Source organism: Bombyx mandarina, chromosome 16, assembly GCF_030267445.1.
Source record: "Bombyx mandarina strain Sakado chromosome 16, ASM3026744v2".
In the NCBI taxonomy this organism is placed as follows: domain Eukaryota; kingdom Metazoa; phylum Arthropoda; class Insecta; order Lepidoptera; family Bombycidae; genus Bombyx; species Bombyx mandarina.
Genome location: NC_143222.1, coordinates 10,454,549 through 10,481,416, shown reverse-complemented (window position 1 = coordinate 10,481,416; position 26,868 = coordinate 10,454,549). Strand labels below are relative to the sequence as shown.

General features: G+C 35.8%; 1 protein-coding gene across 1 annotated transcript in view; it reads right to left on the bottom strand.

Annotated features, from left to right (window-relative positions):
* Positions 1–3,201: 3,201 nt before the first annotated feature.
* Positions 3,202–26,868, bottom strand: part of LOC114240515 (TWiK family of potassium channels protein 18) — a 78,503-nt gene continuing 54,836 nt past the window's right edge. Inside the window, exons 2-3 of the mRNA XM_089733620.1 lie at positions 5,296–5,949; positions 3,202–4,315 (exon numbers count right to left, since the gene is read on the bottom strand). Of these exons, the coding sequence (XP_089589746.1) occupies positions 3,585–4,315; positions 5,296–5,839 (1,275 nt within the window). The 5' untranslated portion in view covers positions 5,840–5,949 and the 3' untranslated portion in view covers positions 3,202–3,584. The remainder of the gene's footprint in view (positions 4,316–5,295; positions 5,950–26,868) is intronic.

Sequence of the window (26,868 nt, the reverse complement as noted above, 5' to 3'; positions counted from 1 at the left end):
TAAACCTGTCAAGAACACAATATGATTATCCAATAATTTTTGTACTTTGATCTAAATCCCTAACCAGGATCGGAAAAACAGACCACGGATGTTGTTTTTCTTAAGTTTTTAACTATTTTGTTACATTGAAATATAGGTTGACATGAAAGAAAAAGAAAAACACGAAAACAAGAAAAACAACCTCTTTAAATAGAAATACGCAATTATTTTTATGTATTTCACTTCTCTAAAAATTTGACGAAATACACCTTTAGACCTTTGACCTATACGACCGGGTCACATCCCACAATTTATCGTCTTCTGACCTCTCTATACCTAAGTTATGACCACGCTTCACCGTCCCGACTTATCAATTAAGAAGGGCTTTATTATTATACTTAACCTCATTGTCTTGGGATTGGGTATAGTGAACAAGAAAATGATATAATCCCAGTACATATGAGGTGAAACGTCATATTACATCCTTGGGTCAATTCGCCTAATTATTAATTCTTAAATGTGTTTTACTATTTTTGTTTAAGGTATTACGGTGAAAATTGAACAAAATTCAAATGAATATAATTTTAACTTCGCTTAAGCGCAAAATAATATTCACTTAATTAGTTAAGAATATTATAACAAGAGTACTAATTAATATGGCTTCTTCATTTCAGAGATAACGCTCTACAAAGCCGATATTATCGCATTGTTTCTTTCAAAAGGTCGATATTTATCCGTCGATATGCCATACTCATACGAGCTACCCATATGACCAACCTGTGAAAGTGTTTAAAAGTACTAACAATGATCAGTTCAGATACAAAAGGTACACATAGCACGAACAATAAATGGTTACTGGGGCCTACAGTCGTCACCTTGAGACATGAGATCTAAATCTTAATCGTATAGTTATAAAAGCTGTCCCATCCTTCAAAGCGAAACCCGTCAGCTTCGCGGCGGAATTATTTCCACCCTTATGATACTTGCCTTACCACTAATAATTTCGCAAATTAAATTTTTTGCTGGTTAACAAACAGGTCAATAAACAACTCTTGCTGTTGCTTCTTTACCATAAATACTATAGTACTACTCATTTTTTTCACATTCAAAATTGTCATGCTGTAAAATTGGAATTTACTTGACTGACTTTTCTGTTGGGAGTTTTTCATAAAATGCGGTACAGCTTGTTCGGGTCACGGGATAGTTTCAAAAACCTCGTTCTGTCAGAGGTTTGTGTACAATCTGTTTGTTTTCACAGCGGTGCCGTGACCTGTTATTGTCAGGGCGACCTGAATTTGACGCTAGACTTCGTGAGTGGCAAGTTGTGTTTGCCGAAGTAAAATTAAAAGGTTGAAAGGTCGTCGTGGCGTTTCACATTGCATAATCAAAGATTTATTTGACATGGAGATGCTCTTATTTTTTTATAAGTCAAAGCGGTGTATAGTGTGGGAAAATTGCAATTAAACCACATTGATTATAGTCGCTTTACCACTGGCTACTCAACCGTATCATGCGGCGCAACTGTAGCAGAATCCAAATATTATATTTCAGTACAGTTTCATAATGTACAAAATTATTAAAACGGCAAATTACTCGTCAGCTAAATGGTATCATATTATTCCAAGCCTCTAGCGGGGATTTAGTCGGTCGTGCTCGGAACTTCATTTTAGTCATTTATAAAATAAAAACTTGGAACTAGAAAAATAATATTTGAAGTAAGACATTGAATTTGATCCATAGGCGCCGCAACAAGAGGCGAATTCTCCAGGACATAGGTATTTCATCTGCAAAACCTAGTCTCATCGCATACTTATAATTACCACGACGGGAATTATCTTTAGATTCCAGTCAGTACTCATAATGATGTTATTGGAATGAATATGTTATATTCCAATCCGTTGGTCTGATCAGATTCATAACACCCTTGATTCCACTGTCTGCAATGCTCTCCGAGTAGCCGATGATTAAGATGGTACAGCATCTAGAAAACTAAAGTCATGGATGGAGGTGACAACGACCCTCAACGATCCTCAGGAAGACTATATTACAAAATATTGCTTGTTAAATTTTTGCTGTAGAATAATTGCAATCGTGTTCATAAAATAAATTATTGCATAGTCGATGATTATAGTCACTGCAGTCACGATGACTTTTCATTATTTGTCCTTTGCGATTTTTTTTCTGCCTAAATTTCTCTAATTTCTCCTTAAAACCTATTTGTAGGAATAGGAGCAGAAGTATAACTTTATTTGGTACATAGATTGATATCTCTGTCCTATTTCTGAAGTAAAGTAGTCGTTGTGTTTTAGTATCTCAAACGAGGCGACGGTATTCCCGATGAGATTTAGTCCTCGTGGCCTGCGAGAAATCTGGTGCATTCGTAAATAGCAATGCGACTATGCCAGTGTTCGAATCCCACAGGCGGGTACCAATTTTCCTGATGAAATACGTGCTTCAAAAATGTTCACGAATGACTTCTACAGTGAAGGAAATAAGACGGTGTAATAAAAATCAAACTCACTAAAACTATAATTTGCGTAATTACTGGTAGTGGGGCGTCATTTAAGCCCGCGCGGGTAAGTACCACCATGCGTCTCGGTTTGAAGGGCCCAGTTGTACTGAAAAACGGATACTTAGAGCTGATGTCTCGCGGTGGGCGGTGGCATTACACATTAACACTAGCTGATCCGTGAGGTGGTCCACCCATCTTAACAATAACAAACTTAAAAAAGATGTCTATGGACCTCGAATGATCGCTTATTATCAGTCAAAAAATATATAGGAAAACTGTTGACAGCTTGACGATGGCTGGGGTTAATCGCCTATTGATTTCTGAACTTGTTTTAGATAAAATATGTATAAATTCAGATTTATTATTATTTGTAGGGAAGGGTTTATAGGGAACAGGAAGTGTTATGCATCTATTTATTCAGCTTGTGTGTGCAAGTTGCGTTTCTGATTGTTGAATCTATCAGTTCTGTTTTGTGATCATAGTGTATAATTTATAGTCAATATTTACGCTTCGATCGCATTTTAACTATTTTATTGAAGAAACCTTATATTTTCGCAAACGTTTTGCAGCTCTATTCGTTTTTCTTCGTGATGTAACAAAATAAACAACAACACTTTAATAAAAAAAGGTTTATATTTACTCATATAACAAACCGTGTCCAAATCAACAATTCTACGACTATCTTCAGCGTTTGTCGTTGTCACATAAAAACGTCATCCGCCAAAGCTTTGCTCGGCGGTCTGTCATCCTCAAACGTCACCATTTTATCTCTATTTTTAACACTCGATTTTGACTCATGACTTTTACCACTAAACGGCGCCAAATCGTATAGGTCGCCTCCAGTTCCACTCAGATTAAATTCACTCAGACTTCTCGGAACAAAATACTCGACGCACTTCTCTGCGTGACCCGCTGACCGTCGCACAGGCGTATTCCGTTGGAAGCTCTCCTCACCGTAGTTCGAAGATTTCCGCCTTGGAAGACTATTGAACTTGGTCGGGTTCGATCCGTCTATTTTGAAGGTCACCTGCTGGCGTTTTTCAGAGCAAGTCGGGAAACTAGCAGACGGCCCCGCGTCGGCCGTATCTTTATGTCAGGAAACAATTGACATAGGTATTTTATCATCGCATATCTTCTCCACGCTGTGCACGGCTCGAGATTTCGCAGTTCCCGTACATAATGTCGTAAATTTCTTTAACATCGTACTCATGTCTTCTTGTATGAGATTAAAACACATAGCTATTATTACGATACCCACTAAAATGTAAATGCAGCACACGCCTACAGCTATATCTTCAGCCTTGGGAGAAACGGTGCTGGCATACAACCCTGGTTTCAAGTCACCAAAACCTATGGTTGCCAAACTGGCGAATGAGAAGAAACATCCGTCCATGAAGTCCCATTTCTCTGTCGTGTGGAATACGAAGGAGCCTAATCCTATATAAAGTACGATTAGAAAGAAACTAAGAATAATTGGCACACGAGTGTGGTCCCGACACGTCCAATGATAGCCACCACTAAAATTATCTAAATTTAACGCAGCTTGAAAAGGGGTCCGCTTTTGTTGTTCGCCACTGTACTTCTCCCTTTTGTCTTTACTGCACTCGCCTTGAACAGAGTGTCGGTTCAAACAGTCTGCTTTGGTGTGGAAGCTGTCGCTGTTCTGGCTTGATGGGCAGATCTTGGAATAAAGCACTCGGAAGTTTCGGGCCAGTGCTTCGCCGATAGTGGAGAGATACAGCATAATTATGGGAATGCCGATGCAAGCATAGACTACAGCAACCATTTTCCCCACTGATGATTTAGGAGTGACGTTTCCATGGCCTGAAATCATCATCAAAACTATATCTGTGAACTATATCAGTTCAATTATTTTTTGGGAATGTTATTAAAAACCATCTCTTCTTTTTTTGTAATTAATGTTTTATTGGTTGGTGTTGAGTGGTTAAGTGACTTTGTGACATGATGTCAAAGACGCAATTAAAAGTGCATTACTTCGCAAAAGTAAGCAGGACAACATAGTCATTAGACATGGTAACATTACCAACATAGGTTATCATGCTTATAATACTATCAATTAATGACAAATAATACTCAGAGATTACTGCCGCCCATTCTTCTGTTAAATATATTATACTAAATACAACAGTGAAAATACCTCATGAACGTGTGTTAGATACATATCTACTTAGAAATAATGATACCTGTCTTAGAATTTGAAGCCCGGTTTAGTCATTTGACATTATAAATTCATATGGTTCCCCATCCATCAAGTCGATATACAAACATAAGTCCAATGCTCTTTATAATTTTATTTACTCTCTGTTTCTAGTGAGATATACGAATATTCTTAATATGTTTTTACTATATCTATGGTGTGATGGATGGCAAGCAAATATAGGGCATTTGACAAATCTATATCGTATAGCCAGCCATAACGATCAATTTTTCAGCGTTTTGTTTGTGACAATAATTATTTATTTTAGTCAAAATATATACATATTACGAACCAAAACTATTGTCGTCACCAATATTTTTTATTATTTGTTATGCTATTGCTCTTTTTGGTTTGATTAGACTGATAAGCTATCATTGTCATCATAGCGTATTTTAGTACCATTAGAGACCATTACTCTGGACGAAGAACCTCGAATCATATTAAAGACTGTAATTCTTATCTTGAAATAAGAACTTCGATCGTGTCGCTAATAGTTTTTTTGATAAAAATTCGATGGATACTAAACCAATGTAGGATCCAGACACACTATCGCTAATCTTATATTTACTAGTACACGTAAACTTACCAATCGTCGTGATCAAAGTCAAGGCATAAAGGAAACTATTTGAAAATGTCCATCTGTAGTCGGATTCGTGATCAAAGGTTAGCTTATTGTCCAACAGTACGCCGCCGCGCATGCTCTTTATAAGAACCTTTTGGAAATCCATTAACTCTTTAGCAGCTAATTTGGTCCAGTTCTCCTTGTACAAAATGTTTAGGTCTTCAGTTATAGACCATAATTTTTCGACTGTCTTCGATCTAATATCGTTGCTGACGGTCTGAGGCTGACTGAGGTTTGGTTTTGAGGCCGCAACTGCTGTTTCTTCTGTGACTGCGTTGCCTTCTATTGCAAGAAAAAGAAAGCCACCTAAGAGGTTGTAAGTTAGAACCAGAAAACATATCGCAAGACAGGTGAGAGGAGAAGCTCTTCGCTTGTGAACACATCGGCAGCAGAATAGCCTTGAGTCATCTATACCTCTTCTTGTAAAACAGCATTTCGGTTCTTCCATAAAACTTGCATCGTTGCCATAATTTCGCTTAGACAGTTCCCGACTGCCGTCTTCAAGCATCGTGCGGTTTTATTGAGACATGCTACTCCTTCACCGTACTTTGTATTTTTTGTGGTGTCTTCTCTTCTTTAGTCTTGGCATTCTATCTCCTTTTCAGGTGTAACAGGAATCTGAAACAATGAACAATGTTAAATTATGGAGTGCACATCTCGCCTTTATGGTGGATTCAACTAGTCACTTAAGTGATGATCGTGGTTTCACCACATGGCACGCTTTTCTTCACTAGACATTGGAAATACAGGACTGTTTCTTATGACGATCTTTGGGAAACCTATGTCCCATAGTAGATGTATTTTGGCTAATAACGATGGTGAATTCACAGATTTTTTTGTATTTGTATATTAAATTCTTTTTTTTGTATTCTAGATGTGGAAAAGAGTCCACCTGCTTTAAATCTGCTATGAAACTTAACAATATGAGAAATGATACAAAGAGTCAGTGGTCTAATGCGTTTGGTGTATCAGTAGCATTAAGTGATTTGACTATGCCGATGCCTATCATCGCCTATGCTTATGACCAATGCTCAAGTCCTGTATTCGTCTTTATTGTTGACATTACTGGTAGTAGGACCTCTTGTGAGTCCGCACGGATAGGTACCATCACCCTTTCTATTTCTGCCGTGAAGCAGTAATGCGTTTCGCTCTGAAGGGTGGGGTGGCCGTTGTAACTATACTGAGATCTTGGAACTTATATCTCAAGGTTGGTGGCACATTTACGTTGTAGATGTCTATGGGCTCCAGTAACCCCTTAACACCAGGTGGGCTGTGAGCTCGTCCACTCATATAAGCAATAAATAATAAAAACTTTGAACTTGCACAAATAGGAACTAGTATCTGACTTATTTTAGCCACAAAAAGGTGATGCATCCAGGGTTGAAGGTGACGATAGCGTTATCATAATATAAATGTATCAAGTAGATATATTTATATATATTTTTATTGCCTTTGTAGGCAGACGAGCATACGGCCCACCTGATGGTGAGTGGTTACCGTCGCCCATGGACTTCAGCAATGCCAAGGGCAGAGCCAAGCCGCTGCCTACCACCTATATATTAGCGCATCCAAAAACTTCAGTAACCACTACGAATTCATCTTTTCCCCCATGGATAGTATCTTGCAGAAGATCCCTTACGAGGCAATAAAAAACACAAAATTATTAGATATTAATTATAACAAAAAAAACAGCTTGATCCACATAACGAAAAGTCATAAAACTTTTACGATTGAATTCTGTTTACGATGTAATAAAATTGTATTCCAATTCGTTATATTAGTTTTAGCTTTAACTATTTATATATTCTAAACATAACTGAATACACTTAATGTTTCAAACAATTCAGATAAATAGCTTTGTAAAGATCGCAAATATTCGAAATGTTTCTTTTAAGTGCAACAAAATTAATTACAATAATTATAAAAATCAACCGTTATTTTGTATTATTTCGTCTATTTAAGAAGTGTTCTGTTCCAACTCTTCGAATCATTTTGATCTATGTGGACAACTGGGTGATAGTAGTCCACGTTGTAGTATCAACGGAATTTGGAACATATTCACATCAAATTAACTATTAAAACATCCATTTACATACATTAAAAGGTTAGAAAATATCACAAATAAAACTTTGCACAAACTAGTTCAATCTAGATATCATTCATATGGAAACAAATTTAAACTTTTAATCGATAATAGTACAATATGCATTCCTAAGGATTTATCGGTATGTATTCATATTAATGCAAAACCATATTCGATAATAACTAATTTTGAAGCTTTATCGCACCAAAGAACATTGACAAAGGAATGCTGAGCCGACCATTCAGGTCATATATTAGTCTGCAAACTCTAGACCCTATTCCAATTTCCTTTGAACGTGAGTTCCAAGTTATGAAGCTTAAGCTTTATAGTTCAATTAACTGGATATATTGATCTATAATATATATGTATATAATATAGTACACCGGAATCTAAGTCCACTAGGGAATACGTTTATGGAAATTTAATTAATAATTAAACATGGCATGTAGATTGCTTGGAGTGGACAGATCTACTGATGTTTGTTCTGGATCAAATAATCTTGAATTATAAAAATAATAATTTGAATATATTTATTACTGGTCATACACGAATTGCTTTGCTGGCCAATCTTTGATTTGACTTTGATCCGATCGCTACTAGACTTCACAGAATCACTAGACCAAACTGAAGATTTCTTGACAAATTTTATCGAAATCGGTCCAGCGGTTTCATAATCTACAGGGAGCATACATAAGATAGAAGAAAATATATTTAAATACAGCTTTTAATCAATAGATATGAAGAGATACGAAGCATTTATGCGATACATTTTATATATTGAACTATTAACATTTGTATTAAGCTTCTCTTGTTTCTCGAGCGCTATGTAATTTTTTAAAACAAGCCGGCACCGATTTAGTTTTGTGCCTGGTATTCCCACCGTCCAAGGTTGGCGACATACCTCACCTAACTTTAAAATTAATAAACAAGCATACCTCAAAAGCATAGCGACCATGACATAAGCTGCAACTACTAGTCCTCCACCACTATCCAATATTTTAGACTTATTTAGTTGGCCATCCAAAATTAAAAAATGCATGAGCCTATATTTTATTATTATAGCACTGCCGACAGCCAAAACAAAACCAACAAACCTAAACTTTAGGTGTAATTTTCTGGACATTCCCTCTGGGAGATAAGAAGCTCGGTAGTCTTTCCTTGAATATTTATGGGCAACATGACACCATACCTTTATATATTACACGTGTAAACTCGAATAAAGGCTACGACCCTTTTCTTTACTTGTCTCATGGGTTTCACTTTCAGGCTTAAATAGATATACCTCGATGAAAGAAACATTATTTTTGGGGGCACATTTCGTATTTAGACTAACAGGCTTAAATCTCCAACCGTACCAATCAATATTAGGAGAAAGAGAAAACTATAGATGATTAAACATAAAGTTTAGAATATATTGTTTGGAGGTGCTGCATGGAAATAAAGTGACTTTTTTTGTAACTGGACTATTAGGCCAGTTGGGTAATTAGTTAGAAGTCTAGCTATAAAATTTTAGATCAACTAATTTTATTTTCATAGAAGGCCCGACTATACGGCGTGGCTTTTATAACCGTCGATCGGACGTACGAAAATCAGTAGTTTAACAGCAAATCCGCTTCTTACCAAGGTATTTTCGCAATCATTGGCAGCCACCGGAGTTATTTGCATCGGTACATTTAAAGGATTGAACATGGCGAATAATCAAAAACCTTTAACATCGAATTTGGCTAAGTACATAATATAAGTTTCATTACTGTTTTCATTTTATAAAACTTATAACTAATCTGTTGTTTATTTATACATATAATTCATTTCTATAACTTGCAGTATTTGCGCCTCAATCGATACAGGAGGATAGTATAGCATTTATTAATTTAATATACGCAACATGAAGCATTTGTGCGCCATAGCAATGTGTTTTTGATAATGAAGTGGTTTACGAACGTAAACCAATAAAACTCACGGCAATGCTAACTTTGGCATACTCTCATACACTTAGGTATGACATTTTTTTATTTCAACATATTTAAGTAATACGTAGCATGAAAAACTAAAATGTGATACCCACGGTTTTTCCATTTCAAATTCTGTGTCAGACTGTTAGATAGACTGCAACAAAAGACTTCCGTTCAGACCCTTTGAGCAAGCTTAAGTTCTAGACAACAATGCTTTTACGCTACCAACGATAAAAGGTATAGCGTTAGTGACAAAACCTTACAAGAACCTTGCTTTTTCATATGTTCAGTATTTCTATCATTGCTAGTAATCAATTCATCTTGATAATTTTAAAAGATTTCCAAAATATTTGCCTGTGTGGCCTTAGAATATTACTACTCAATTTCGTCCTGTATTTCGTAAAGGACGACTCAGGCATTCACCGGCAAATTGGCAATGGCGATTTCTACCATTGTACCAGCGTAATGCGATCGCCAACCGACTTTTAGTGTGGGCAGAGTATGTAAGTTCATGCTTTATATTGTAAATAAACCCAAATTAGACATCTCCGAAAATAAAGCGAACTAGTAAAATTCACATTGATTATATTTTTCTAAATATGTTAATTATCAGTAAATGAATACGGTGTAAAGTCTACCGACATGTCTACGACCTAACCTCGGTCACAATTCCGTCACTGACTTACTCCATCTATTACCATTGCCTTGCTAAGTGTACAGCCCAAATCCATTTCAGATCTGCTATTCTCTTACCGAAAAATAATCGAAAATTTAATTATCTGATCTGGAAGGTAGAATTGCTGAATTGTTTGATATACAACTAAGACTTACGAACGTGAATCACTCTACTAACATGCTTTTAAAAGTTTTTTCAGAAACCTTTAAACAATACAATGTCACTATGAAGAGCCGTGGTCAAAATGACCTTACCTAACTCTTAGCTCTGACTGATATTACAACATTAAAGTGGAAATAAGCCTACAAAATTTCATACGAAACAGCACTGGAACACATTTCAGACGTACTACATTTACACGCAACGACATTAATTCACCGGATGCGGTCGGACTCTGACATGCTGCAAAGTGTTGGACATAGTTTCATTGGAGACGATAAGTCGAGTCGTATTGTTTAAAATAGTAAGTAGCTCCTGGTTAGCTGTAGCTAGACAAGAGAACTACAAAAAGCGATCTAAAAATAAACGTTTTTAGCTTTGCAAGCAATTTAATTCATTTCCAAATCAAATCACTATCGCACGAGGATTACGGCTTCAAGAAGCAATTAACTGCAAGCAATTAAAACTTAATTAATTTTATTTAGTTTAGAAAAAAATTATCTATTTTTGTTTAAACCCACGTTGGTTTTGATAACGAACTTACACTCTGTTAATTTTGTTAATAATGAATAATTCAAACTCTTTATTAAATCTGTATGAAAATCTATTCGTTGAAAATGTTATTCTATTTTTCAAATACAGAATCTGACATGCATTATTTTAATTTAGTGGTCTGTTTTTTTAAGATCTTCGGATCATCCTGCTATTTAAGATATTACAGGATTGCTTTACGTATTCACACGATCGCTTACTTAGTACTTGACGCTATAAGTGACTGCGGCCAAATCTTCAATATTCTATAACTTTCAATATTCTATATCGTTGCACGATGCTAATAGAAGCACGCTTTCAATCTATACTAATATATAAATCTACAGTGTTATTTACGGATGTTCCGTTATAACTACTGAACCATGAATCCGATTGATTTGAAACTTGGTATCCATGTAGAAAATACATGTACTTAAAGGATAGACTAATATTTAATAATAATGACAATAAATAATTATGTTAATTTTTAATGCCCAGCTAAGCGGGCGAGTACGGCTAGTACAAAATAAAATTACATAATATTTGATTAAATCTACTTAAGATTACAGATTACATCAAATTGAATTGTAGTACTGTTCTGTTAGCACTGTGTCAGATAAGTGAGGTCAACCATCCTGCCTCGGTCACTTCGGCCAGCCCCGTCCCACCGTCTTTCTTATTAAGACAACCCTTAATTGCTTTTCTGCTTAATTGGTGGACATAATTCGTAATTACTTAGCTCAGTTTAGAAAGCACAAAAAAAAAGGTTTGATAAATTATAACATAAAAATCACATAATTTTATATTTATGTCTCCTTATCGCTACCAACCTAACTTTAAACGGGTAATCTTTGTATATAAAAATGAATTCCTGTTCGTTAGTCTGGCTAAAACTCAAGAACGGCTGAACCGATTTGGCTAATTTTGGTCTTGAATTATTTGTGGAAGTCCGGAAAAGGTTTAAAAGATAGATAAATATGAAAATGCTTGGAATTAAATAAAAATAACAATTTTGTTTTTCCTTTGATGTGTCCCCTTTGAATCGTCGCGGCGTGGGACGGATTCCTTTTGTTTGTTTTAAGTTTATTTTATACAAAAATTTTGGTATTTTATTTATCGATTGAGGCACTACGAAGTCTGCCGGGTCAACTAGTATTTAATACAATCAGACTCGGATCTCTGAGTTGAAGTTCAAATATTACAATTTGATTGATTAGAGCTAAACTAATGCAAAGTATTTAGTATCTTAGTCCATAGACATCTATAATGTAAATGCCACCACCCACCTTAAGATATGAGTTCTAAGCTCTCAGTATAGTTACAACGGCTGCCCCACCCTTCAAACCGAAACGCATTACTGCTTCACGGCAGAAATAGGCGGAGTGGTGGTATCTACCTGTGCGGACTCACAAGAAGTCCTACCACCAGTAAGCTAAGCTAAGCTAAGTATCCACAGTCAACCTCAACACGGTTTTCTTCGTGATAGGAATAGAGATGGTGCGATTTTATAACCAAAAATACCCAATGTCAACGTTCACAGAAAATGAAACCTGGTCATTGTATCAGTAGGTCGATATCAAATTTTATTATTATTTTACGGGACCTTCAGCCTCTATACTATAATTAGTGGATCAATTACCGACAGAAATCTCATCTTAAAATGATCGCATAGAAATCTACAATTTTGCACATTAGAAACGATTGCTATTTGAGACAGTCAAATCAAAAATTTGACACGATCGAGAGTCGTCGATTATTTTAAGACGACAATATATTTAGGGGCTCTAATATTAAGGATAAATAAAATAAGAAAACATTTCCCGGCAAAACATTGTTTGAAGCGAATTTCTCCTTGAGAAAGAAAAAGCTATTGACGCGCAAGGCAAGACTAAGCTGACATCAAACATTGAAACGCAAGATGCCACTAAATCTTTGTCGCTCTTTTTCAAAATAAATATTGGGTCATAGCTTTTCGGTTCCAGCTTAGACTTATTTGGACTACACTTTCTATTATGCATTTCCTTTTTGACTGCTTCAGTCCATAGGAACCAAATCGCAAGGTATCTACAGCTAAATAAACTTTAATAATGCCAATTATCTATGTAGCTTTTGCCGGGCTGTAGATAAACGTGCATAAAGTTTCTTCTCCAAAGCGCAAATAAAACTAAATGTATTTCGCTGAGAAGCTACACGATATAGGATAACAATCATTCATACCGCGCTTCCCCGACATTCCATAACAATGTTGAATGTGAAATCGAGTACTTTTGTTAGAAAGAAAAAGGTGAGCTATTTTTAGCTAGGTATGTTTTTGATGTCGATTGAAGTTACGATACAACAAAAATACCAAATAGCTATTACAGATCTGGGAAGATTATCTAGTTCACAATACTTCTATGCAAATTATTATAACGTATAGCTACTATAGTTTACTTCACTTTTGTTGTATTTTTGGTAGCATTACTTTTAATTATGACATAATGCTAGCTGTTTATTATCCAAAAATCAAATCCACTTTACTATCCAAAAATTAAATTCAAAGGCTTGTCTTCAATACTATACATTTTTTTTATTTATTGCTTAGATGGTTGGACGAGCTCACAGCCCACCTGGTGTTAAGTGGTTACTGGAGCACATGGACATCTACAACGTAAATGCGCCACCCACCTTGAGATATAAGTTCTAAGATCTCAGTATAGTTACAACAGCTGCCCACCCTTCAAACCGAAACGCATTACTGCTTCACGGCAGAATTAGGCAGGACGGTGGTACCTACCCGTGCGGACTCACAAGAGGTCCCACCACCAGTAAAAATTACATTCTAATATATTTAATGTTGGTAAGCAAATATACTAATTCTTTTACTGATTCAATCGTAATATTGCTGGAAAAACCCTTTTTTGGCTAAAAACATCCCATATCTGTATTTATTTTTATATCTAAAAGTTATAGGAATCAGACTTTAGCGAAGTTGAATCACTCAATACGAATATAATATCAGGAAGGTTGCCTTAGGCAACACTTTAAGCTGACATTTCTAACAGAGACATAGATAAAGTTTCTTGAAATCCTATTTTCCAAGTAATCATAGTTGAGGAGTTTGGCGTAAAACGACCTCAAACGGCTACAGCAGCAATAACTCCATTCGAATTACTTTGTACATTTACGCAATATTTGACATGTTATAATTTAACTTAAGCCTAACCGCATTCCATGGTACCGATTTTCGAGATTACATCCATAGCGCGTTGACACATAAAGATATTCGGCGGTTAAACTTTGTCTACACTGTGCGTACATAGCCTTGTTTTTGGCAAATAAAAGCTGAAATGAGGCCACTTTTTAAGGCTGTATCGTACTCACTTTTTCTGGATGTTTGGAGTTTCAAGCTTAGCATGGTTTGTAACTTTTTGTACCTTCGCTTGTTTTCGTAACGCTTCTGTTCATCTGCTTTTACATATGTCCAAATGATGTCCAAATTACAGATGTTTTACAGTGTCTTTTGAATACTATTAAAATTTCAAATTGTCATTCTAATAGCATAAAAAACATATTTCAATCGAATACTTTCATTTAGTGGAGTAGCATCTAATATTTGACATGGAACCCGTAAAGTGAACAATGTTATTGCCAGTCAGAGAACGCAATGTAATAGATCTTTAATACCACATATTAATGCAGAAATCATTCGCTGTGATAAAAAAATTAACTTCTAGGCATTCAAGGACAATAAAACGAGCTTGTAACTTTGTGTACCAGTGGAAGCCTCCACGTCAGTTAGATAGCGATTTGTTTAGAAAACCGGACTTATTTATGTACTTATTTACTTACTGAACTTGTAGTATTGTGGATAACAGGGGCGCTCGGGCCTACTAAGCCCACAAGAGCTATACATTCTGCTTTGGACGCCAAAATATTTCTTCCATTCAACAATAGACTGGTGTCGTCAAAGGCTATTAAGGGTTCAGCTGAGAATAGGCAGCATTCTAGCAAACTTGGCGTTATTGTTGGAGCAAATATTGTAACTCCGTCTGGACAATCACCACTATCCAGCTTATTCGTGCTGCAAGCCTGTCATACAATAAAATTGAGACTTTCACGTCATGTTTCAAATGAGTTGCAGTATACAGGTAAGAATAGATCATCCAGATTTACTAATCTAATTGAAGCTTAAATTTCATCTATCAAGTCCGAAATTACAGTTGCAACAATCTACAAATGTCTTTTAATAAATAAACATAACGTATCGTACTATCTTTTGTCACACAACAAGCCTTTTGTGAGGATAAAAGTAGGCATATCACGTTGCACAGGCCACATACGCAGCGTGCGAGTGGCAGTTCCCGCAAATAAATCGCTTTGTGCGGAACGTTTTGAAAGGTCACCTCATATTACTTCCGGATTCAGATATATTAATATGTTATTGTAGATGAATGTTTGGGACAGAGATAATATATTAAGTTTTTTATGATTCTATTAGTAATTGTGTCATCGTGTGGCAATATGAGATGGTTTGGAATTGCCAGTGTAGAGATATCGTTTTGCCTGACAGATTAAGTGCGCTACAATGCCGGAAGCCCCTGACTGGAGGTTGTGAAATGATACAAAAGGAAAAAAGGAGGATACGCTTTATTTTTATATTGTATATATATATATTTGAACTAAGATAGCTTCACGGCTCAGCTAGTATATAGGAGTTAGGCCATAGATATTTCAACTAAAATAGCTTTACCCACCTTGTGACATGTTGTTGAAGTCAGTCATATATATCGGAAGTCTTGCCCAGGCCGAAGAACATGACTGCTTCGCGATATTATGGCGGTATCTACTCATCTCACAATATCTCACATATCAATCTCACAATATACATTTCTCTATCTCTTATTCTCTAATTTTAAGAGACACATTGTTTTAGCAGAGTTTAGTCCATTGTTTTTCATTTCGTTTCTATTATTATATTGTTATGAACAGTATTCGTTCCGTTACAAATTCTTTGCAAACAATATTAAATAGTTAAATTAAAATACCTTAGCGTGTAGTAAAAATTTATAGTTATAACTCGATGAAACTCTTATTGTAAGTATTCGTAACTTAAACTTATTTATACCCAAACTATCTTTGCGATTTATTATTTAGTAGTATAGTGTGGATTACTTTGTTGATGTAGTTTGTGTGGATTTTAGTAGCAGATGGATTACTTTGCAAAACATTAAAATATGATGCATCGATGTTTGCGGGCTATCTTATAAAGTCAAATAGTTGAATCAGGCTACCAAGATTTTCAAGATACGCTAGTATATTTTTATAAACTCCAAACTACAACACCCGAATCGTCATTCTATTGAACATTATTTGAATCTTATATTTCAAATAATTTATGTCATATTCGGTCTTACATAGGAAAACCTAATTTAAAGATAAATTTAAGTGTGATGATAACTTAGAAATAAAAGCATCTCTGAGCTTCATTCGAAATCACATCCAATTTACCTAAGTAACGACACCGAAAATCCCAAAATAAACGGAGATTGAGGTCAAAATTTAGACAAGCCAAGGATTGTAGTTAGACCGATTTCACAGCTGGCTAACCTTAACTGATCGCCAACACTCCCTAATAGTTTTAAACTTAAGTTCCCAACGGGTGCTTAAATTTGAACGCAAATTTGTTTGGTAAATTCACCCCGTTCAGACTGGTATTATGGACCCTTAAGTGGGGACAAACGTGTTTTACGGAACGTTTGTAGCCATTTGGCTTATTATCGTTGAACAAATAAAAGATTGGTTATCACAAAACGTTATTTCATAGTTTTTTTTTTTCTTTATTAAAGGCTTTGGATCTGCTGAAATTATTTATTTATGTCAAACTGTAGATCTGTAAATGTCAAATCCAGTCGATTCAGAAAAAGCGTTCATACATACGCATTTTAGTATTCTTGGTATATTAAAATCATGAGCATGAGAACCAGGGTATACAGTAACTTAGGTGGGAAGACGAACAAGATATCGTGTATCTAGCCGATCAATTTCTATCACAATCTGCCAAGAGGTCATGTAACTCGTTTTGATGGGTAAGATAGGTCAAAAATCACTTTTTTTGCTGTCATTTAAGCCTTGACTGCATTGCCATTTAACATGGCAATCTTCTTGTTTTCTGAAAGCTTAGGTTATATTTTAGAATTAGCTTTCTGTCCGCAGTTTTAATCTCGTAACTACACTTTATATCCCGCAGATCAAGATGCATGCTGAGCAGCGGGATGAAGGAAAGCCTGCGTTCTTTACCATTGCGAATTTTGCGAATCTTGCGAATTTTGTCAAAATCTGTTAAGTAGTTAAGGCTAAAAATGTTTGGGAGGTTGCCGACAAACGGAAGATCTTCCACCGAGTGGTTGAAAGTGCTCGGTAGACCGACGATCCGAATATTGTTGTTCGGAACTTGTATATATTCAAACTTATCGTAAAAATGTCGTTAGCGAGATTCAGACATCTGTCAAACATCTTGTGTTCTTTGGTGCAACCGTCATAAATGCAACATTCAAGAAAAGCTCCTTTCGTATTAAAAAGTTAATGGGATAGAAAATACATCATCGGAAAACTTGTTTGTCAACTAGGTGTAAGGAAAACTTTTTAAAGACATAGATGCCTGCATTTGAGCCCTAGAATGTTTGCACAAATGAACTGTATCAAAATACATTACACAACTTTCCCTGGGAAAGTGGAAACATTGCCAAAATAGAACCACAATATATTTTTATTCGACCCCGTAACACTTAAAGTCGACCCATCAGCAAATTTATTTTAGTTCCCAACGACACTTTCCACATTCATAAACAATTCACGATCACTTCCTATTCAAAGAGTGATCCTAAAAAAACCTCCCGCGGAGGTAAAGTGAAATTTAACCACAACTGTTGGCAAGCTTTGTAAAATGCAAAAACTTCCAGCGTTTGAGGTGTTCAAAATCGTCTCATGGAGCCATTTCCTTTTACGACGTCTACCTTAATGGAAACAAAACTGTCTACTGAATTCTTTACAGCTTCGCTCAAAAACAAACCTGACTTGCAAGCTTTTTGTAATTGCGTTCCGTTCGTGTCTTGATTGAAGTTTTTTTTTGTTGAATTTTTTTCATGATGTTTTTCTTATAAGAAGTCCAATATTAATTAGTTTTACTTATATACCGAATACTTCGGATGCGGAAGGCGGAGGATCGTTTACTGTGGCGGACTATGGGAGAGGCCTACAGAGGAGAGGCTGATGATGATGATGACTGAATACTTCTATAATTTTAAAGGCTCCCGTGATATAGTAATCTTTAATCAAGTTTGGTATGATGGGATGTGCTTTTTACTTGACTTTTGTTTTTTATTGCTTCGATAGACGGATGAACTCACAACCCAAGTGTGTTAAGTAGTCATCGGAACCGTTATGGGCTATGGCTGGTGATGAGACATGAGCTCCAAGTCTTAGTTTTACGACACGGCCTAAGTAGATATGTTTACATATAGATAATCTATACCTTCATCGTGAAAATCATTCGTAATATTTGATTTAAGTTCTTATTTCATTAGAAAAGTTGATACCCTTCCGAATTCGAACACTGGTACAATCGCATCACTCGATACGTATGCACCGAGCGTCTTATCCCCTTATCCTTTAGCCCACGACGGCTTCAATTTCGGGAAATCATTTATTTATTTATTGAATGGATCAATAAGTGTTTCATGGCCAATTGCTATTATGCAATTACCTGGTCCCATAGATATCATAACATGCACGTCGCAACCTCTTATATAGACATCCCTTACATATTAGGTTGAAGTTTCAAGTGTTACATCGCGCCGCCTATAAAAAAATATAATACTAAAAAAGAATAGAAGAATATACGTTTTCTCTGTAGTAATTACTGATATATTTGTAATAGGTGCTATAGGCATTTGATACGAGAAATATTAGGTATTCATTTGGCAAAGTATACATTACATTACATTATACGTAGGTACTCAGAGCGATCGAATGGGCTACGAAAACATTCAGATAACAGGAATTGGAACGATGAAACTGATTACAGCTAGGCGTTGTTTTTGTAAAGATTCACTAAGATCGTTATTGCTTTTGATTGGAACAAAAGATTTTCTTTCTGACATCTTTAGAATATTACATACTAGCAGTGGCTCAACTAAGTTCTCTAAGACAGGAAAACCGGCACTAAAAGCACTTTCGAAATCCAATATTCCAACAATGTCCAAATATGGATTGTCACTTCGTATCTTAGAAATCATTGTTGTAGCATCAACTGATTTGATCCCCGCTTTCTTATTGAGCTTCGTATTTTTTTCTAACTCTACTTCAGTCGTGATATTTCAAGGGAGATAAAAAATAAAAAGCTGTTGTTTCGTGGGTACGTCATCTTTGCTCACCTTCACTGCTGCACGTCAGACGCATCTTATCTGTTCTACACAATTGCTTTTCATTCTATTTCCCTAGTGTAATAAAAGAATTTTTATTTTTATCTCGTTTTTATTCTTCCTTAGAATTATGAATACGTTTTGTTCGTGATGCTTTCTTCAAATAATCTTAGCAGTGAAATTGTGGAGTTAAATCGTGTTTTAATTTACATTAAAAGTAATTAATGTTTAGTTTAATGAGCTTTATGCGCATTATCATACATGTCGAAACTCCAAAAAATAGATCGCAAAAATTTAGAATAACCATTATGCAGTAAGTAGGATTTTTTTAAGGCTCCAAATTACAGTAGTTTTGGATGATTCCGGCATTCTAACTTTACCGATAGTACCGAAAATCACTTTTTAATCAGATTGAAAATCGTTGAATTTCTGTTTTGGTTGCGATATTGGTATACTGAACCTAAGCTTGAGATTCACACGGATCCATAATTTTTTTGTTTGTTAAATACCAATCGATTTTTAAAGGTAGACAAGAGATTAAAATTTTACCTTTCAACAACCATTCAATGCCCTTGATTATCTATACTAATATATAAATCTACAGTGGTTTTTACGGATGTTCCGTTATAACTACTGAACCATGCGTCCGATTGACTTGAAACTTGGTATCCATGTAGAAAATGCATGTACTTAATGGATAGGCTAATATTTATATGAGTGTTGGACTCCCTACACCAGTTGCGGGGGCGTTAATGATGAGAATCTTTATAGGGGTGAGAAATAATGATGTTAATTTTAAATGCCCAGCGAAGCGGGCGAGTACAGCTAGTTTTTTATAAATTTGTTTATGTCAGTTGAAGTATGAATAGTCGTTATATCATTGGTTGTATAGAGTATTGGCTGTACATGTGTATATTTGTATTTATTTACGTGTGTATGTAATTTAATATATGGGCATCATTATTAATTGATAGTTAGTGAATATCTTAGACATTGCGCTCACCAAACAATAAATTAATAATATTGTATTTTATATTATTAATATATTATAATACACAATACACGTATTGTAATAAAATAGTAATCAAAAAGTAATTTATTTAACGTCTTACTTTCACGAATGGACGAATTGTCAAAGAATTAATTTACTTAAAGTGAAATCAGTTGACAAATGTTCACACTTCAGGACTTGTTGGTTTTACTCTGAAAATGTAAGAAAGGAGTAAGTAATGATTCAAAATACCGTCAATTTTGTGATTTTAATTATATTTTAGACTCTCAAGAGTTCGGTCATTAATGACATAACAAATATCCGAAATATTTTATGTCACAACAATGCTAAAATCTCAATGAAACTACCGTGTCTATGAAATTATAATGTCTGTGAGGCCATACTGCTCTATATGGAACGAAAGTCGTTCGGCAGACGATATTTCACGTTCACCATTTGACTTACGGACCTCTCGTTCATATGTCAGCTACCTTGACGCGTACGGTTGGCTGATTTCATTTGGAACTGAGCTGCACTGCACTGGAAAAGGGAGCTGTGAATGGAAACGCTCACGCTGCACGATTGCATTTAGCAAGAAATTCACACGATATATTTTGGCATATATCCAACAGTATCTATTGTGTAATTATATCACCATTATAATGGATTAAAACTCCTTCCTGTGTCGTATTTTTTTGTTAATATTACAGTAACATACTTTAGTTGGAATAGGATTTAATTGGATATATCTGGGATTGCATGTATTATAATTTTCTCATTAATCGGTAGGATGATTATAAAAATTCATACTTGACTAAGATTCTTCCACTTGAATATATGTAAATTGATATTATAAAATAGTCATCAAATAGTCTAAAATAGACATCACACAATGATAAATTTAAAACGTTAATAATTTTAGATGATTTGATTTTCGATGATAAGTATCGTAAAAAAAATGTGCGAAAAAAATTAACCTTTTGTTCCATTTATATGTACAACTCCGGGTAGCTTCTAATTCTAACGGTAAGAAGGAATTTCTCCTGTAATCCTAAATATACAGACTGTACTTCAATCCCGTAATCCCAACGCAACCTACCGCGCAAGCAAGTAATAGCAAAATCTTGGATATCTGAAAATTAGGAATGTTTTTCAAACAATTTATGTTACGGTTGCCCACTAAAATCTGTACATACAGTAGTTTTCACATACTTACTGGGTGGTCAAAATACTAGCTTATAGAGGTCAATACCTACGATATGTTTACCGAAAAGATCATTTTTATTTTATTTTATTTTACCACTAATAATTTAAGGCCATTTATTTTAGTTTCCTCAACCAAAATAGTTCTAATAATACCGTTTATGTCTTCCGTGTTTGGTCTTCGATTGTAGTCTACAATCTTTATAATTACTCTAATTTTAGTCATTAATAATTAGTCTAGTTTTTATTTGGGCTAATCAAAAATGCTTTCGACTTAGCTACAAACAGTAAAGCTTTTGATTTGTATTAATATCAACGACGTCTCAAGTTACTCACTATCTAAATGCCTTTGGAGAGTTATAATTGAGACTATCATGCCTATCAAACTAGTTTGCATTAATTTATTGACATAAATTAATGTCCATTTAGGCCTTTATCATACAGAATAGATAGTTTAACTACAATACATTACGTTTGGCTAAAATCATGCATCTAACAATGAAATTTGCTTTTATAGCTTGATAAGTAAATCTTCTTCGTTGTTAATTTTTCGTCTTTCTGTCTAACCATAAAATTTTCACTACGCAGGACAAAAATGATCAATGTAAATAATCACAGTAGCAACCTTACAGATATACGTATGTGGTTCGTTTTGTTTTACAGTATTATTATCTTCACGTATTAAGAACGAATCAAATTGATTAAGCAGCAAATTATTTTGTAAAATTCAGGACTTTGGCTGAATTCGCCGCGTTATTTAGTAGACTGAACCCCGCCTTGTCTCGGTTGTGTCACGAGCAAAGCTCGACCATTATTTATTAAATTTGTTAAAGATACCTCTCCTAAAATATCCGAAGACAGCCTTACTTTTATTTGTTGCTTGTATCATGCGCAATGATTGCTATATGTTAAAATTTGATGTTGAATTTTATCGAGCTAGTTGCAGATTTAATTTTTTGCTCATAATTACAAATTAATTTTATTAGAAGTAGAAAACACAGTAAGTTTACAAAGTATTAATTAAGGTCACTACTAATATGGTTTATAGTGCTTCACAGATAACAGACTAGTATTTAAATAAAAAAATAGCGTTGCAAACGCCGAAACTGACTAACATAACTAACATAATTTAATAGGGTTTTAAAGATCAAGATACTTTGAGATTAGCTTGTTATGGATGTCATCGAGGAACCCGTTAGCAGTATATTTAAAATACTTTATGGTAAGATCAACAAAAAAAATCTAAACAAGAGGACACAAAAAAAAACTGCTAACTCACTCACTTAAACAATATTAACCATTCAAAGAACAGTGTGATATACTAGACTGAGCAAATGACCCGGAAATTGTATAGGACCCTAGTCTTACATTGGCGGGAAGTTGGGCGGCTCGTAGACTTGCAAAGTGAGGCATACGGTTCAATTTTCACGCCTCGATAGCAAAGTAACCGAGGTCAGACACAAGTTGAGTGACTTTTTGTTGAATTTAGCTTTTTAGGCATGTATCAACACCTCTATTCTCATAGTACTTAGTTTTAAATTAAAAATTTGTTTAAGCGCTTTATTGCGATATTAGTGAAATAAAATTGTTTTTATATTTGTGGTGTGCTGTATATTTGAGCTCTTGGAGACTACCACCACCCTTCTCATTTATGCAGCAAAGTAATCGGGCATTCAAATTTATTCTTTCTATAAATTCTATATAACTCTTGTAAGACAGGAAATGTTATAAAATTTGCATGTGTCCCAATCTCTGCAATTCTGCTATTAATAATTATTTTTTTCAATTTGAATAATATAATAATTTTCGTTTTTACTGGCGATAGTACGTCTTTTAAGTCCGCATAAGGTACCACCACTCTGCCTATTTCTGCTGTGAAGCCATAATGCGTTTCGGTTCGAAGGGTGGAGCCAGCTGTTTTACTGTAAAAACTGAGCCTTAGAACTCATGTCTCAATGTTAGTGGTGATATTTACTTTGTAGATATGGGCTCCGGTATCCACTTAACAGTACTCAGGCCAGAAACTCACTGGGCCGTGTCTATGGGTCACTTTACTACCAAACCTTCGTCGCAAGCGACGGGTTCGACGAGAACGGTGACTGGTCCTTTTTTTCAGTTGTATCGATTCTTACTTAATTGCGTTTGATTCATTTTAAAGGAACACGTAGTTTATTGACGAGTGCTCGCGTTAGACTGTTCTCAATGATTTTATCGATGTAGCGGGAAAAACCAACTAACAGCCCCTGAATTAAGTCTACTGTGCCCATAGACAGTAAAACGTGTAAGTCGCAATAACGATCCATAGCAACTGAGTACAAAGCGAAAGGTCAACAAATTTGGCGACTGTTGCAGGCTATTCTACGAGTACATAATATGTGTAAAGCAATGGAAATATCCAAGATTGGTAGAACCAAGATTGGTGGAACCAAAGTTCTTTAATTTACGGTAGACTGAAAGGCCGAATGTTGCTGTTACTGATGGTAGGACCTCTTGTGAGTCCGCACAGGTAGGTACCACCACCCTGCCAGTTTCTGCCGTGAAACTGTAAGGCGTTTCCGTTTGAAGGGTGGGGCAGCCGTTGTAACTATACTTGAGACCTTAGAACTTATATCTCAAGGTAGGTAGCGCATTTACATTGCAGATGTCTAGGGGCTCCAGTAACCACTTAACACCAGGTGGGCTGTGAGCTCGTCCACCCATCTAAGCAATAAAAAAAGGTACTTGCAAGTAGTAAATGTCGTTACCACAATTCATGCATTTGCTGGATTTCTTCAATTCGATCGTAGCTGCCGTGACAATATGCTTTTAGAATGCTGATAGAAAAATCTCAACTATCTGCATTTCGTTTTAATAAAGGTAATTAACTCAAAAACGAGATATACTTATTTTTATGAATAATTCGAAGGCATTGGCAATCGAGGCATGCGATGATAGACGCTTACCGCCAGCTCTAAGCTCTTCTTCTATCGGTGGTAATCAAAAAACAAACTCATAAAAATAAGACATTTTATGTTAACCAAACCAAAACTGTGCAATAATAAATGTCCAATCGTAAGTCCTACGAAAACCTCGACCGAACTGAAATATTGAATAGCATAAGTCCGTTTACATTTCCCTTTACTATCCCATTATCGGATTACTAAAGACGCGAAACCGCTGTCAGGACGTAAGGACTACCGTATCGTAGATGACATACCAATTCGTGCGAGATAATTCGATTCCATTCAATATGCGAACACTGTAATAATAGATTTATGTATGACATATGTTATGCGGACTAGACCTTAAGCATATTTAAGCTGTGTGCAATAATATCATTAAAATATTAAGGCATAGTATTATAATCTGCTGCTTAGCGTGGCTTTCGTGGACTACGAGAAAGCCTTTGGCTTTATCGAGACCTGGTCAGTTCTGGAATCCTTACAGCGATGCCAAATAGACTATCGCTATAACGAGTTGTTGACCGACGACTTAGTGCCCACGGCGAGAAGTCGTTGGATGGGGAAGGCGGTGGATCGTATTCTGTGGAAGGCATTGGGTAAGGCCTATGTTCAGCAGTGGGCAGATAAAGGCTGATGACGATGATGATGATGATGATGATTTTATATAACTTCTAAATTTTAAAATACAAATTATAAATAATTAAGAGGACATTTGAGTCGTCTATTATCAAAGGAGGCAATCTGTGCATTTGGACAAAAAAAAATTATTGATATGTCAATACAGATTTATTTGAATATAATCGTCTCCTTCAAAGAATACGGTTCAAAACCTGCATTAAATAAAGGTTAATAGTTAACCTGTTATTTATCTAAGATGTCGTTCCGAAGAGTTTTGTGACTGCCAATGGAATACAAAGTCAATAATTCGTTTTTCTGATTTACCAATCATTGTCCAAAAGTCAGATTGCCGCCTTTGATAATAGTCGACTCATTTACGACTTTACAAACACAAAAATTAATTAAAAACTAATTATGCACATTGACTTGTCTTTCTTTCTGGTCGTTCCTTCGCACGTTCGAGGATCGTGACTGTATGTCAATCTTCTCCACTCGGTCCAGTTCTGCGCCATATGTACCGCTCCCTGTATCTGACCTCCAGTCACCTCCTTGACTTTATCCACCCATATAGCTGGCACTCTTCCTCTAGCGCGCTTCCCCTCCATTTGTCTGAGAATGATGAGTATCTCCAGGCTGTGCAATGGGGATCGCATTATGTGCCCAAAGAAATTCCGGATCTATAAATAGCACACTAATCTAAAAAAAAAAAAAATTAGCACATGTACTATAAATTCCTAGTTACTGTATTTATGTGGTTTCAATACGTTTTAAGCTTTGACCACAATGATATTTGTGTCAACATCGCTAATGGCTAATCCAAAAACTAGCCATATCCAGCTAAAATATATATAGGTATCTGTAATTAGTGATACCGAAAACAATTATCTCCTCCATCAAATTTAATTACGCCAAATTGCTGGAGTCATTGCTACAGGATGTCGATTTATCAAGCCAGAGACAGAAGCGATCCATCAGTAACTGAGTGGATCATTACACGATGCGTCTTCACAATGAGTTAATGTCGTTTTTATGGATAGCCTACAGGTACTCAAGTCAGCTACAATATATTACTAATGGCAGTGATGTATAAAAACATCGGGTTAATTGATTAAACTAGTTTTATCGGTGAACTGTATCATTGGATAAAAAGATTTGGATTTCGAGTTTGATCTCGTCTCACACTCGAATGTACATTTGGTATCCTTGCACAGTAGAAAATATTTACTGAGGACCAATAAATGTTTGACATTTTCGTTTTTAATTCCATAGTTTCTATCTCATAAGCATCATAAAATGACTGACACCAGACACAGTGATGCAGTAATTAGCGCCCCTGACTATTGCGCCGGAGGTCCTAGGTAAGGGAACATTCGTGAGTTGACAAATTTATTGTTTTTTTTTATTGCTTAGACGAGCTCACAGCCCACCTGATGTTAAGTGGTTACTGGAGCCCATAGACATCTACAACGTAAATGTGCCTCCCACCTTGCGTAGTAAGTTCTAAAGTTTCAAGTATACTTATAGTTACAACGGCTGCCGCACCCTTCAAACCGAAACGCATTACTGCTTCAAGGCAGAAATAGGCGGGGCGGTGGTACCTACCCTTTTTTTTTATGATTGGAAAATAACTGGTGGCCCGGATGCCTTTCCAGTTTCACCAGGACAGGTGGGCGAGCAAAGGCTCAGCCAGGAGGGTTGGGATTTGCTAACAGCTACCCGAGCGCCTCCGAAGGAGACCTAACAGCTCAAGAGTAGCTGCTTCGCGAATGAATCTACTACTGGATCGGAATCGCGACCCGCTGAGAAGATCCGGCGAGAAACTCAGCGAGCTGATTCATGGGTTAGGTTGCACGGCGAACTCTTTGTCGAGTTCGACGAGTACGGTTACCGGGTTCCCTAAGCCTGCCCCTAGTGTTAGAGCTGAAGGCGTCTAATGCAAAGGTTATTGGATCTGATGGATCCGTAAGGACGTGTCTAGGG